The sequence below is a fragment of the Ambystoma mexicanum genome, chromosome 4p, assembly GCF_040938575.1.
Source record: "Ambystoma mexicanum isolate Mex_15411 chromosome 4p, UKY_AmexF1_1, whole genome shotgun sequence".
Classification (NCBI taxonomy): Eukaryota; Metazoa; Chordata; class Amphibia; order Caudata; family Ambystomatidae; genus Ambystoma; species Ambystoma mexicanum.
This window is the reverse complement of record NC_090927.1, coordinates 761,363,003-761,376,399: the sequence shown is the minus strand read 5'-3', so window position 1 is coordinate 761,376,399 and position 13,397 is coordinate 761,363,003. Positions and strand designations below refer to the sequence as shown.

General features: G+C 47.4%; 1 protein-coding gene across 1 annotated transcript in view; it reads left to right on the top strand.

Annotated features, from left to right (window-relative positions):
- Positions 1 to 13,397, top strand: part of IBTK (inhibitor of Bruton tyrosine kinase) — a 1,971,965-nt gene that overhangs the window by 1,821,554 nt on the left and 137,014 nt on the right. The window contains exon 26 of the mRNA XM_069606314.1: positions 6,617 to 6,775. Within this exon, the coding sequence (XP_069462415.1) occupies positions 6,617 to 6,775 (159 nt within the window). The remainder of the gene's footprint in view (positions 1 to 6,616; positions 6,776 to 13,397) is intronic.

Sequence of the window (13,397 nt, the reverse complement as noted above, 5' to 3'; positions counted from 1 at the left end):
TGTGCGGCGAGCACATGGAGATCGTTCGGATACTGACTGAACTGGGGTCTCTGTGAACTATTCGAAGTCCTGCTTAATGCCATTGCAGAACGCGCTGTTCCTCAGTGCCAGACTAAACACAGTGGCTTGGCTGGCATCCCCCTCGGCGGAGAGGCAAGCAGCCATTCAAGGGAAGGTGCAGCAACTGTCGGCGAAGACGGCCATGGTTCGGGCCCTCAAGTCATTGCTGGGCATGATGTCCTGCATCTACCTCGTCCGTCTCTGCAGGTTGCATATGTGACCCCTATAGGAATTCTTGGATGCACGTTGGGACTTGCTTCCCTTGGCAAAAGCTGGTCTGGCTTACGCATCCATCAAGGTACACCTGGTGGCCATCTCACACTACAATGGAAGATCCTCGTTGACAAGTCCTACAGACTTGTCAAGGAGCTTCTCAAGGGGCTTTTTTGATCTTTCCCTTCCGTGAAGGCATCTGAGCCGGCATGGGAACTCAACATAGTCCTGACGAGACGCATGGGGGCACCCTTCAAACCTATGCATCAGGCCCCACTCAAGTTTCTCTTGTGGAAGACGGCGCTCCTTGTGGCCCTCACCTCACCTCAGCCAGACGAGTGGGTCAGATCCAGGCCGTGTCCTGCAAGCAGCTGTATCTGACTTTCCACTAATCGAGGGTGCTGCTGCGTATGCACCCCACTTTCATGCCGAAGGTCCTGTCGGAATTCCTCTTCAACGAGCCTTTGGTGTTGTCTGTTTTCTTCCCGAAATCTTTATCGCTGGTGCAGAGGACCTTGCGTTCGCTGGTAGTTGCTCGTGCCTTGAAGTTCTACGTGGCACGCACAAAGAGTTTTCGGGAGACTTCTCAATTGTTTGTTAACTTTGGACCTGTCAATCATGGGAAGTCCTTGTCCAAGGCTTCCATCTCAAGATCGCTCTCCGGCTGCATCACGCACTGTCATCAGCTGGCTAACCAGCCTCTGCCAGGCTGTCCAAGAGCACACCCCATCAGAATGATTGCTGCAGTGACGGTGTTCCTTTCTGGTGTGCCCCTGCTTGACATCTGCAGTGCTGCAACGTGGAGATCCATGCATACCTTCATGAAGTTCTACTGCGTCAACAGGGATTCCAGGGAGGAGTCCAGAGTGCTACGCAACCTGCTCTCTTGAGATGAGTCTGTTCCAGGGGTAAGTGTTCATTGCTTCTGTTGAGCCTTGCCATCTCCCGTGGTTCTGTAATGTGTACTGCCATGTATTTGTTATTCATGAGCATGGAATCTATGTCAGACCCCATGATGGAGAAGGTTTAAGGTACTTTCCTGTAACTACTGTTCTCCAGCATGGGCCTGGTATGGATTCACATGTAAACCCTCAATCCAGCCCCTCTCCGGCTCTTCTTGGTCATACTGCCACTTTACATGGTTACCAAAATCTGAAAATGGCTGCCAGAGGCGGGGCTTAGGGAGAGGACTGTCATTGGATGGGGGCAGTATGACCCAGAGGACAGTGATTGGTATAGAGGAGAAATACAATTTTTAAGTGAACGTGAAACAGTTTTTTCTTTTACAGAGGATTCCCAGCCTCTCGGGGAATATTCTTGAGCATGTGAATTCATGCCAGACCCATGCTGGAGAGCAATAGTTACAGGTAAGTAACTTAAACCTTAACCATACGTTGGCTTTTCCAGGTCCTGTCCCAGATGGAGAATTTGAAAAACCCTCCTAACAGTCTGCTGCCATCTTGGATTTCACTTGGGCTATGAATAGATGCAAAGTATACCTCTGCCCCTCTGGTAGCCCTATTGAAGGTACCTCTGGTCTCTCTACTCTTTAGTGAGAGTCAAATGCTGGAAAATGTATTGGTAAGTATTGGAAACTCTTTGTTATGTTTGACCTCTTTCGTCATCGGGAATGTGTGAGCTTGTATTCCCCACAATGTAGTGAAAATGTGCTTTGGTTTCACAAGCACTTGTTCTGCACATGCTGTTCCTCTGTGTTTAAGTGCCAGATTGTAACAGCGGACCCACCGTTGGGTGCACACTTGTGAGTCACAATGCGAAAAAGATCCTCCAGCCAGAGAAACAAATATATTTCTGGGCCAGTTGGGTACATTGAAATATTGCAGATCTGTTCCCTTTAAGGGAGTGAGCTGCTTTTTCTCTCACTAGATGTTTGAGGACTGACCAAGGAGCTGGAATAGCTTTATGATATTACCTAATTTATGGAAAAGAGCCTGTCCAAGGGGTAGGTTCATCCCGGTATCTCTGTGTGTCACTGAGTTGGTAGGAGTATGAGGGTCCCTGTGATTCTGTCTTGTTACTGGCCAGGAGTATAAGCAAGGGGTGGAAGTGGAGGTTCCTGTCACTACCCCCATTGTGACAAATGCACCATAGGCTATGTCCTTGGGGTTGAAAACCCCAGTGGTTCACCTCTTGGGGGTCTGTGCATCTCGGTAGGAGCAGTGAAGGTGTACATGTTCCTGGGGCTACCCCCCAGATGACCATGAACATCTGTAGCTATGGGATATATACATGATTTCCTGTGACCACCCTATGCCTTAATGTAGGGACCTGGTTGGGATGCTCTGCGGGGCCTCTATGTACCTCCTCCGTGGCCAGCATCCAGTGGCCAGCTGGGGTCACCCCAACGCCTTTGACCGCCCCACTGTCTGTTCCCAAGGTTAGGCAGGGGACTGTCACTGTATATCTTTGAGTGCCTCCTGTTCATACTCTGTTCTTTCCCCTCACAGTCTCTATCATCCTCATTTCTTTTCCACCTTACTCCATCCTCAACTGGTACCTTTTCAAAGTGCTAAGTGTTTCATGTACTCCAAGGCCACTGACTCACTGAACTGCTTTGATCTCTGCCATGTTTGCTTATATACCCGTTTCTGGTAGAAATACCATGTCTTTGTAATAAATACAATAAAATACAAAAAATACAATCTTGATATAATTTAGTTTATTGGACATTTCCTTTTGATGGAATAAATGTGCATTCCTGTGGTAAATGTGTATCGTTTCATCACATGAGTAAATTAAGCCTTTCATCCACATGTCTGCTTTCTGTACTCATCTACTTTAGAGATCTCACTTTTCTTTTTAGTCCCAGATTTAAGTGGTCATTCTCTGAATGCCAAACACTGTCCACCATAAAAGAGAGCAAGTACTTTTTTTTAATAACATATTTTGTTTTATCTTTTAAGAACAAACGTTACATCAATCAAGGTAACACATGGCCCAACATGATCATTCAAATAACACTCACTCATACAGAAGAAATGAAGAGTCTTAAGATGTCCACCATACTTTCTACAATATATCTCTCTGGGTTTAGTCCGCACCTCACACAGTTCTCTTACTTTGTGTGCATTAAGATGGTTACTTCAACTCTTCCCATCTGTTCCAGATTTTATCAGATTTCCTAGGGCATCCTAGCCGTGTATACTCTTTGTTCCATTGCAATACAAATGTTTACGTCCGTGATCCATTGTTCATATTGTGGAGTCGTTTCAGAGCCCCACAGTTTTGCAATGTTACTTTTAATTAAGGCAGCGGTTCTTGATAAGAACACTTGCTCGTGTTTAGACAATTCTCCCTCCTCCTCCACCCCAAGTAACATCAGTTTTGCATCCCTGTGTATTTCTTTCCCCAGTATGCGTGAAAATTTGTTGCAGCATTGCTGCCAGTATTATTGTATACAATCACATTCCCACAGTATATGAAGGAAAGTTCCCTCTTCCCTTTTACAGTGTAAACAGCGTGGGTCTGTAGCTTTCCCCCATCGGTACAGTGCCACTCTAGGATAGTATATTCTATGCAGTATTTTGAGCTGTATAAGTCGGCATCTGGCTGAGATGGCTACCTCGCGGGGAAACATGAGGGCTGTCGTCCAATCTTACGATTGTATAATCCTGACGTCCCTCTCCCATTTGGACTTCAAGCTGGTTAACTCAGCCGTGGCAAAGGAGGTTATTACGTTGTACATAATAGACGTGGTTTTAATATCGATTTTTGCCTGTACTATGTTCCTTTCAAGAGGGTTGCTTTCGGCCATGTTTTCTAGTTCTGGGAGGTGAGCCTGTATTGCATGGTGCATCTGTGTATAGTGGTACTGTTCATTGGTTGGGAGGTGAAAGCATGATTCTAGAGATTCGAAGGGTTCAATAATGTCCCCAACTGTCTTTATCTCATGTTGTAGCCAGCTGTGCCATCTCGGAAGTTTGTTCACTTCAGGCAGATTCTCATTGTTCCATAGTGGCTGTATTGGGGTGATTCTTTTATCCCATCCTATGTATTTATGTGATTCTTTCCAGGTCAGGGAGGTGTGTGATAGCATGGTCTGGGGGGTTGAGTGGTGCGTTGACCTATAGAGGTGTTCGATTTGAGGCCTGTTATGCCTCCCAGTGTTCTCTATTCTGATGTGTGGCAGTGTTCTATCTCCATGTAACAAATCGTTGACCACGGCCATTTGGCTGGCCCAGTAATAGGACTGTAGGCGTGGAAGTCCTATTCCCCCTTCCCATATGGCTTGCTGGAGGGTGTTCAGCGCTATGCGTGAGCGACCCCTGCACCACAGAAGTTTTCTAAGTGTGCTATCAATCTCTTTAAATTCGCTTGGTGGAACGTATAGCGGGGCGTTTTGTAAAACGTAGAGGAAGCGTGGAAGAGCCAACATCTTGAATAGCGCCTCCCTACCCAATAAAGTCAGTGGGAGAGAGACCCAGTGGCAGACATCTTCTGTGAATCTGGCTGTAATTGGGTGTACATTGTTAGCCCTGTAATCGCTCAGGTCATTAGTGATTTGTATGCCGAGGTATTTAAACTGACCGTCACGATCCAGAATGGGCAGTTTTCTGGCCCCAATAGCCTAGTGTTGCCTACTGGGAATAATATTGATTTGGACCCCTTTACGCGCAGTCCGCTAAAGGCTCTGTATCTGTTCAGCAGGTTTGTTACCGTGGGCAAGAGCTGTGCGGATCTTGCAGGTAGATTAGCAGATCATCCACATATAGGGAGACTCTATCCTCCCGTCCGTCCGCCCGCCCAGCGGAAGCCGCTCCATGCCGGCGACACTCTCAGCAGTACAGCCAATGGTTCTATGGCTAGTGCAAAGATCATGGCCGACAGGGTGCACCCTTGCCTCGTACCTTTTCCCAATTTAAAGGGTCTGGAGGGCCACCCATTTACTCTCATTTGTGCCTCGGGGGGATTCGTACAGGAGTTGCACCCAGCCAGTATAAAGGCGGCCAAACCCCATATGTTGCATTATGTCCCAGATTGCCTCCCAGTATACAGAGTCAAAAGCTTTCTCAAAGTCTACTGCCAGTAGAGCTAGGGGACCTCATATGTTGTATGCTTTTACTATCACTGAGTGGAATCTGCGTATGTTCATGCGGGTGGACCACTGGGGCATGAATCCACATTGGTCAGGGTGTATTAGTGTCGTTATAACCTGTTGTAGTCGGTTAGCTAGCACCTTTGTCAGTATCTTGATCTCGCTGTTGATAAGATAGATAGGTCTGTATGAGCTGCAGCGATCTGGGGGCTTGTCTGTCTTGGGGATCACTATTATCGTGGCTTTCCTCAGATCTGCTGGTAAGCAGCCCTGCTTCTTAGACTGTTGGAACATTTTCAACAAGTGTGGAGCTATCACGTTTGTACCTATTTTACGCCACAGCTCAATTGGGAAACCGTTCGGCCCAGGTGTGTTCCCTGTCTGGAGTTCCGACATTGCCGTTGTCAGTTATTCCTCTGTAATATCTCTTTCCAGCAGGGCTTGCTGGTCCCTACTGAGGGTGGGGAGGGCAATTTCATTTAATATGGATCTATCAATGGGCTTTGCAGGTGGTTTATATAGGTCTGCATATTAGGATGCAAAACCTTCAGCTAGGTCCTGATCGGTCAGTAGCGGGTCCCTTCCCTCCGGTCTTATTGCCCTGACTTGGTTACTACCTGAGTCCCGCTTTTCTAACCACGCCAGCCTTTTACCCGCTTTATCACCTGTTTCATGTACCCTGGCTCTCATCGTTCTGTGGGCCTGTTGTGCTGTCTGGTGCAACATTCTGTAGCCATTTTTGGGAAAGCAAGTACTTTCTAAAGGAATTCTTTTCAAAGCTAGGCTTTTTCGCAAGAGACATTTTCGCTCTCCGCCGGCTTCCAAAATGTAACTCCTCCAACTACAGAGGTGAAGTAAACTACACTATTTGTCAATGGAATTGTCTAAACATTGCCTGCCTGGTTTGGTTCTCATTTAGTTTCACATGTGCAAATGAAATTAAAAAAACAGTGCCCAGATCCATGTTTTTAGGGTTCTCTTTAAAAGTATTGTCACATGCTGTTTATTTGCGATAAATGTATTTATTAGTAAAGGTGTGTTTCGTGTCTGGATCCTGAAAGTCCCAACCACCACAAACCTGGTGTGTCTTCTGATTCTAGATACAATGCACTGATGCCTTGGTTGAGGGATTGGGAAATAATCTAAAAATATTCAACTGTATAGAAGTTTCTATGTTGAAGCACCTGTTTATTCTAATATGTTTTAATAAGCATTATGGTGGCACTGTTTCTATTTGAAATGAAACCCAGGATGGAGTTAAACAGCTAAATTTATTTTTGTTTATAGGGCATCATCATCATCATCATCACCTACTGCATTTCACAGCTCGTTCCGTAATCTTTTGTTGGAAGAGCAGACGTCCGTCATCAAAAGCCCTCCACTACCTACCATTACAAAAAATGATTTCACAGAAATGGAGGACCCATCGGCTAAGAAATCCTTGAGGTGAAGTAGTCTTCTTATTTTCACAAATATTTCAGAATATTTAAGTTACTTTAACATCAATATGTCCAAGCACTAGCTTGTTGTCACTGGCTATTTGCTGAAGACGGTTGCGGAATGGGCAACATTAATATGTCAACAGTTAGTGTACATGGCACTGTCAATCAAAATATTTTAGTCAGTTTGTGTTTTCCATGCTTACAGAGATTTCTAAATCTTTATCTTCTTCTGTTAGAGCTTTAGATTGCATGAATCCTTCACTTTAGGTTCCAGTTTCTGTCTACGTAATGATTGTGGTGGATTCCTTTTTACCACAGATTTCTCAACTTAGAAATATCTTCCAGGAGCTATTAGGGCTTCGGAAAAACTTTCAGCCACCAGTGGACCTGTGGCTCAGTGGCATGGCAACCGTGACTCCAGATGTGATTCTGGGGTTAGTTAGAGGCATTCTCTGTTCTTGCTATTGGTAGCCTAGCCACAAGAAACTGGAATGGTCAAGCTGCTACCTGGCCTCCCAGAGGATGAATGAATCAAGATTCCCTGAGCTCTTCACTCCCTCCTTGACAGTATTATGTTTTCCCCATTGAGACACCTGATCCTCAAACATAACATGGGACTACAATTCCTAGTAGCACTGTGCATGAATGCGATAGATTACGTAGTGGAGTTATTCCAACACTTGGTTAGTAAAACCAACATACCCACATACCATAGGGGCAGGCAAATCCCAAGCTGCATTCTAAAGAGGGCATGTGGCCACCATTCACCTAGCGAGCACAGGCAGCTGCAGTGCACCACAGAACCGCAAATACATCCATGAAGAATTCGAAGATAGCACAGAGGGTATGACACATATTTGAAGCAAGGGAACCGGTAGGTGAGAATAACAGAGGCACTTTAACACTTGCCCAATACAAGAAGACCAACAATAATTGCCTGAAGACCCAGTTGGGGATCCAATAGAAAAGTGGCTAATCAGAAGACCCGAGACCGGGTGCCCGAAAGCCAGAGCAGTCCCGGGCCAGCTTACAAATCTACACACTGGCCCTGGTGTATAAAAGGAGCTGGAGAATCCCAATAAGAGGAACAATCAGGAAGGAAACGGACATGCCAATCACCCCTCCCTGAATAAAGATTACTTGGACTAAGCTGGCCTACCTGCTGGCAGTTATCCAACAGAAGCTTTGCCAAACTGTAGGTAAAGAGTACATCACCAGGACCGGTTGTGTGCAGGAGGTGAGTCCAGTGGCAAGGCTTGCCCAGAGGGACTTGAAAGAAGACCGAACTGTGTTTTTCTGAGGACCCTGAGCCAAAAGAAATCCTGGAACAGAGATCCCCTTGGCAGGTGGGTAATATCGGCTACCTGATAAGAACTGTAACAGGGGATGGGGAGAAATACTCTTTCAAACTTGTGCGTGAGTGTGGTGAAGAGAAAGGAAAACACCAACCGGAACTCAATGGCATGGGAGGGAGTACCCCGACCTATGAGAAAATCGGCTCCTGAGAAGCAACAAATTGATCGTGGGGCAGTCTAGAGAATGGGATGATCATGGAAAGGTCTGGATAAGATTGAGAAGGACTGATGAGAGGTCTGGATAATAGAAAAATAGACTCTCTACAGGTTTTGCGAACGGGAAAGCCTGTGGACTGGTGTGGAGAAGAGAACGACCACAGAAAGCTCTGGAGAAGAAACTGAAAGGCTGTGGAGAAGCCAGGACATTGAATACTTGCTGGGGCAGGGGTTTGTATTTTCAGACCACGGCCAGACGTTAAGTAGATTAAGTTTGTAGATTGTGTTGGACAGGATTTGGAACATTTATAAAGTTAGAATTTCACAGGGAACTAAAGGAATTTAAAGTAGCAAAGCATAGCCTCAGCTCCAAGAGTGTTCACAAAGGTACTAGCAGTAGTAGCGGCACACCTACGCAGACAGTCAATCTGAGTGTGCCCTTATATAGGTGACTGGCTGATAACAGGAGAGACTCCTCAAATATGCAATACAACACCCAAAGAACAATGAATCTACTGTTCCAATTGGTATTATCTATCAACAAGAAAAATCAAGTCTCGTCCCCAGTCAAGTAAAACAATTCCTGGGAGCCATCATAAAAACTCAAGAGGAGTTAGTCTTCCCCTCAAACGAGAGTACAAAACAAGTTGTTTCAAGGCAATGTGCCTGCTCGGTATGATGGCCTCATGCATCTACCTAGTTCCACACGCGCGACTGTGCATGCGCCCGATGCAGGAGTGGTTAGCAAACAATGGTCTCAGGCAAGCGGTCAGTGGGACGGTCTTGTGGTTGTTTTGTTAACCCCAGTACAAGATCTTGGCTTGTGATCCAAGGACAACTTGCTAAAAGGAAAAAACCTTTTGCGAACCACCAGGCCAAGCGATACTAACAGACACCTCCCTTTCATGGTGGGGAGGGAGCCATTGCCTTCATCACACAGCACACGGCATGTGGATACAAACTACATCCCAAAACCACACAAACCTTCTAGAACTCTTAGCAGTACTCAAGGCACTGCAAGACTTTCAACAGCATCTAGTAGGTCAAACAGTGCAAGTCCTCACAAACAGCACTACTGCCATGATTTACCTAAACAAGCAGATAGGCACACTCTCTAGGTCTATCCAAGCTATCCCAGAAAATTTGGATTTGCGCACTCAAGCAGAACATTTTCCTAGTCTCTCAACTTATTCCAAGGGAACTCAGTGCTCTAGCAGCCACTCTGAGCAGAAGTCCTCTATCTAATCTTCTCCCTGTGGGGCCATCCACCTCTAGATTTGTTCGCAACAAACATAAACGCACAATGCCCGGATTTCACATCCAGGTTTCCTCAACCAGGATCCAAGGAGAATTCCCTGTGGATGAGTTGGTCAGGGAAAATGTGCTTACTTTTCCACCGACACCACTCCTCAGCAGGCTAGTGCACAAGATGCACCAGGAACAAGTCACTTTGATCCTAATCGCTCCAATGTGGGCACAACAGTAGTTTCCACACTTACTCAAACTAGCAGTGTGCAAACAAATCAAACTTCTGTGCCCCTTCAACATGCTGTCCCAGCACAATGAGACAACAATCCATCCACACCCTCAGTCCATGAACTCGGCAGCAAAGGTGTATGGATGTACTCAAGGGAGCACGGAAACCCAACATTAGACATTGTTAGTTTAACAAGTGGAAAAGGTTTGTAGTCTTAGACAAAGACAATTTCTTGGAGAAATGAAGTTTCATCTATAGCGACTAGTTGGCATTGTGGAATGTGACTTGGCTCAAATGGACTTTCCTACTTATATATATTTCAGCTTAGAGTCACATGCTGTGCATATAGTCCGACATCTAGTGGTAATCGCGGAGTATTGCATCTTTTTTTCGAAGATCGAAATGGACGTCGACACGGGCGTCAATGTAACACTATCCCTGACACGTAGTGTACCCAAAATCCCTCACACGTCGAGGTCCCACCAGATTGTTTTTTCCGCCAACCTAGTTTGTCGCTTATGCGGAGCTCATAAGAGTTTATATTGCCGATCTATTCCCACAGCCTACGGTCGTTTAGTCAACTGCGATCATCATCTCAATGGCTGTTTCGTGTGACTCCTACTTGCCGATGCCTCCACCCTTGCTGCTTGGCGGCTGTTGACCACGTGGCTTTGGCCTCAGGCCTGGCCTTTAAAGTAGGGAGAATGGGGCCCTATTTTCTTCTTCTCTCTTTGAGAATGTATTTCTTTCACCCCTCCTCCTTACCTCTTGGCTGGCTGCCACCCACCTCTGCTATGGAGAGGACTCCCTTTAAATTATGCCCGTCCAGTAACCACAAACTTCCCCAGAGAGATACCCATCGTGAATGGAACATGTCTTCTTCGCAACCACAACAAGCGCTCGTGTAAGGCCTGTAAACCTTTTCGACTTAGTCCGCCTGTCTTTCAGCATTTTAAGTGGTGGGCGGCATTCGCTATGCAGGCCGAGAATCTATCCCCGTGCGCACGGTCGCTTCGGACGAGGAATCCGTCGGCAACCATGGCTCGGTTCGGAAGCCATCTATCTTTCTGAGGAGCCTACATGCTCCCAATTGTCCGGCCCTGGCCCCGACAGGCATGCCGCCGGCACTGCTATGGGGAGGTTACACCCCAGCAACAAGGGCACCCACACACCACTTGTCCATAAACACACAACCCACAATGGTGTTGAAGAAGTCCTCAACGCCTGTAGGCCTGTTGAAGACTTCGACAGAGCCTTCCGAACCTCCTAGTTCGGCGCCCTCCACGCAACCGCCGCCGTGGCATGCAAATGGGCATAAACCCTCTTCTGGTACGGGCGGTTCCCCTAAAACTTCCACCACTGACGTGTTACCCTCCAAAGGCGCTAGTACGCCAAATTTAGCGGTAGCATCATCGCCTACAGACGCGCTGAAATCTTCGAGGCCGTCGATAATGCTTCCAAAGCTCGGTGAGAAGCTTTGGGCTACCATTTCGAATGCCAGGGACTCCAGGGAAGCCCCTTCTTTCCAAGGGGACTATTCTGAGGCCTCCCAGACTCTTTCTAAGGCCTTATATAGGGATTCGCCCCTGTCTGTGCAGCCGCACACCCCTTGGCCCTTCCTCTTCCTCAAATAGGCCAGGGAGGAGTGTATGGCTAAAATGTTTAATCAATCTTTCGGACCAGTATGACCATGCCTTGAAGATGCATACGGAAGTGGGCTCATGGCCCATCCCGTCTAAAACTGGGAAACTTCTCTCCCCCGGTGCCCAGTTTCTTTCTTTACCACGTTAATATCTTTCAGGACGACCCAGAGGACCCGGGTCAGGATGTTTCTTATGGGGGTTTTGACCTTTAAGACCAAGACCCCGTCTATCAAGGCCCAGACTGGGATCAGGCGGATGACCAGGGCTCATGGCACACACCGCCACATAGCACTGAGCCAGACATCATCTGTCTGGATCCCCCCCACCACTCCTCTGAAAAGAGATTCATTGCCAGTTGACGACCAAATGCTGTTTAACTTCCTATTAAAAAGAGCAGCCGATCGTTTTAAGATTGCTTCGCAAGAAGCTGTTCTGACTCGGACATCGTGCAGGACATCCTCAAGGAGAAAACTTGGTTAGCCAAGCCATTCCATTAGTAAAATCCATTAAAAGACACCTGGGCTCCTTTCTTACTGTCCCCTCCCCTTACACAGGCAGTTAATCCCTGTGTGGAAAAGTTATTTTGCCCGGCCCCCTCTGATCCCCTCTGCATTAGGGGCCACGTCACACCGGAATCCTTGGTCGTAACCACCACTCGCCCAGGGAACCCTGCTAAAGCGGCATGCCTGGTTGAAGAACTCTGGGATCAAACCCGAAAAACAAGCCTCCTTAATTAATATACATGTTAAGGAATCCAACCTATTCAGGAAGGCGGTCAGCGATGCCCTAGAAATGGCAAAAAAGGAGCACGAGACATTAAAGTCACTCAGCCAGATCTCGGCTAAACCTTTTAACCAGCGCGGCAGCACAAATGCCCGCCGGTCCTTTCATGGCCAATCCTTCTCCCGCTCACCCCATGCTCCGTATGGCTCGGGGGTGCCACCTGGTCATCCTGACGGGGCTCCACTGGCATTTTCCATTATCAGCAAAGAGGCTCTCTGGGTAAGGGCAGAGGTAGAAACTCTGCTCCCAGAGGCTCCCCGGCCTCCACCTCGAAGTGATTAGCCAGTACGGGTCCCCTTCCGTGCTTCCCCGGTCGGGGGTCGCCTGTCATCATTTATCCACACTTGGAAGGGAATTTCATCAGATCAGTGGGTACTAAAGACCGTTGCCCATGTGCACTGTATTGCGTTCCTCTGACCACCTGGCTAGCATCCACCAGGAATCGGTCGCCTGTCGCCAGAACACCTGTGCATCCTGCTGGAAGAAGTTCAGGTCCTGCTGGAAAAAGGCGCCTTCGAAGTCGCCCCCCTTCTCCAGGTAAACGAAGGTATTTATTTAGTGTACTTCCTTGTACCCAAAAAGGACCTCACCATGCACCCTATTTTAGACCTACAGACAAATATGTCAAACCTCAAAAGTTCAGGATGACAACTCTTCAGGAGGTAATCTCACTGCTGCAGCAGGGGGATTACATGGCCACGTAGGACATGAAAGATGCATACTCTTATATTTCAATGCTGCCAGCACACAGCAAGTACCTCAGTTTCATGATCGAAGACACCCACTATCGCTTCAAGGTTCTCCCCTTTGGCATTGACACAGCCTCAAAGGTGTTCACAAAGGTACTGGCGGTAGTGGCAGCTCACCTGCACAGGCAGTTCATCCCAGTCCATCCCTACCTCGACAACTCATAACAGGTTTTGTACGGAACATGCCAGACAAATACCCAGAAGATGGTGAATCTCCTCTTCAACCTAGGATTCGCTATCAACTAAAAGAAATCCAGCTTGACCCCCAGCCCATCCAAGTCAAACAATTTCTGGGAGCTCTAATTCGGACAGAAGACAGGCTCGCCTTCCCCTCCAATGAGAGGGTCCAAAAGATGCTGTTCCAGATCCCTCATCATGTAGCCAGTCACCGGGTGACCATACGCAAGCAATGCTACTCCTGGAGATGATGGCTTCCTGCGTCTTCCTAGTTCCTCGCGCTCGT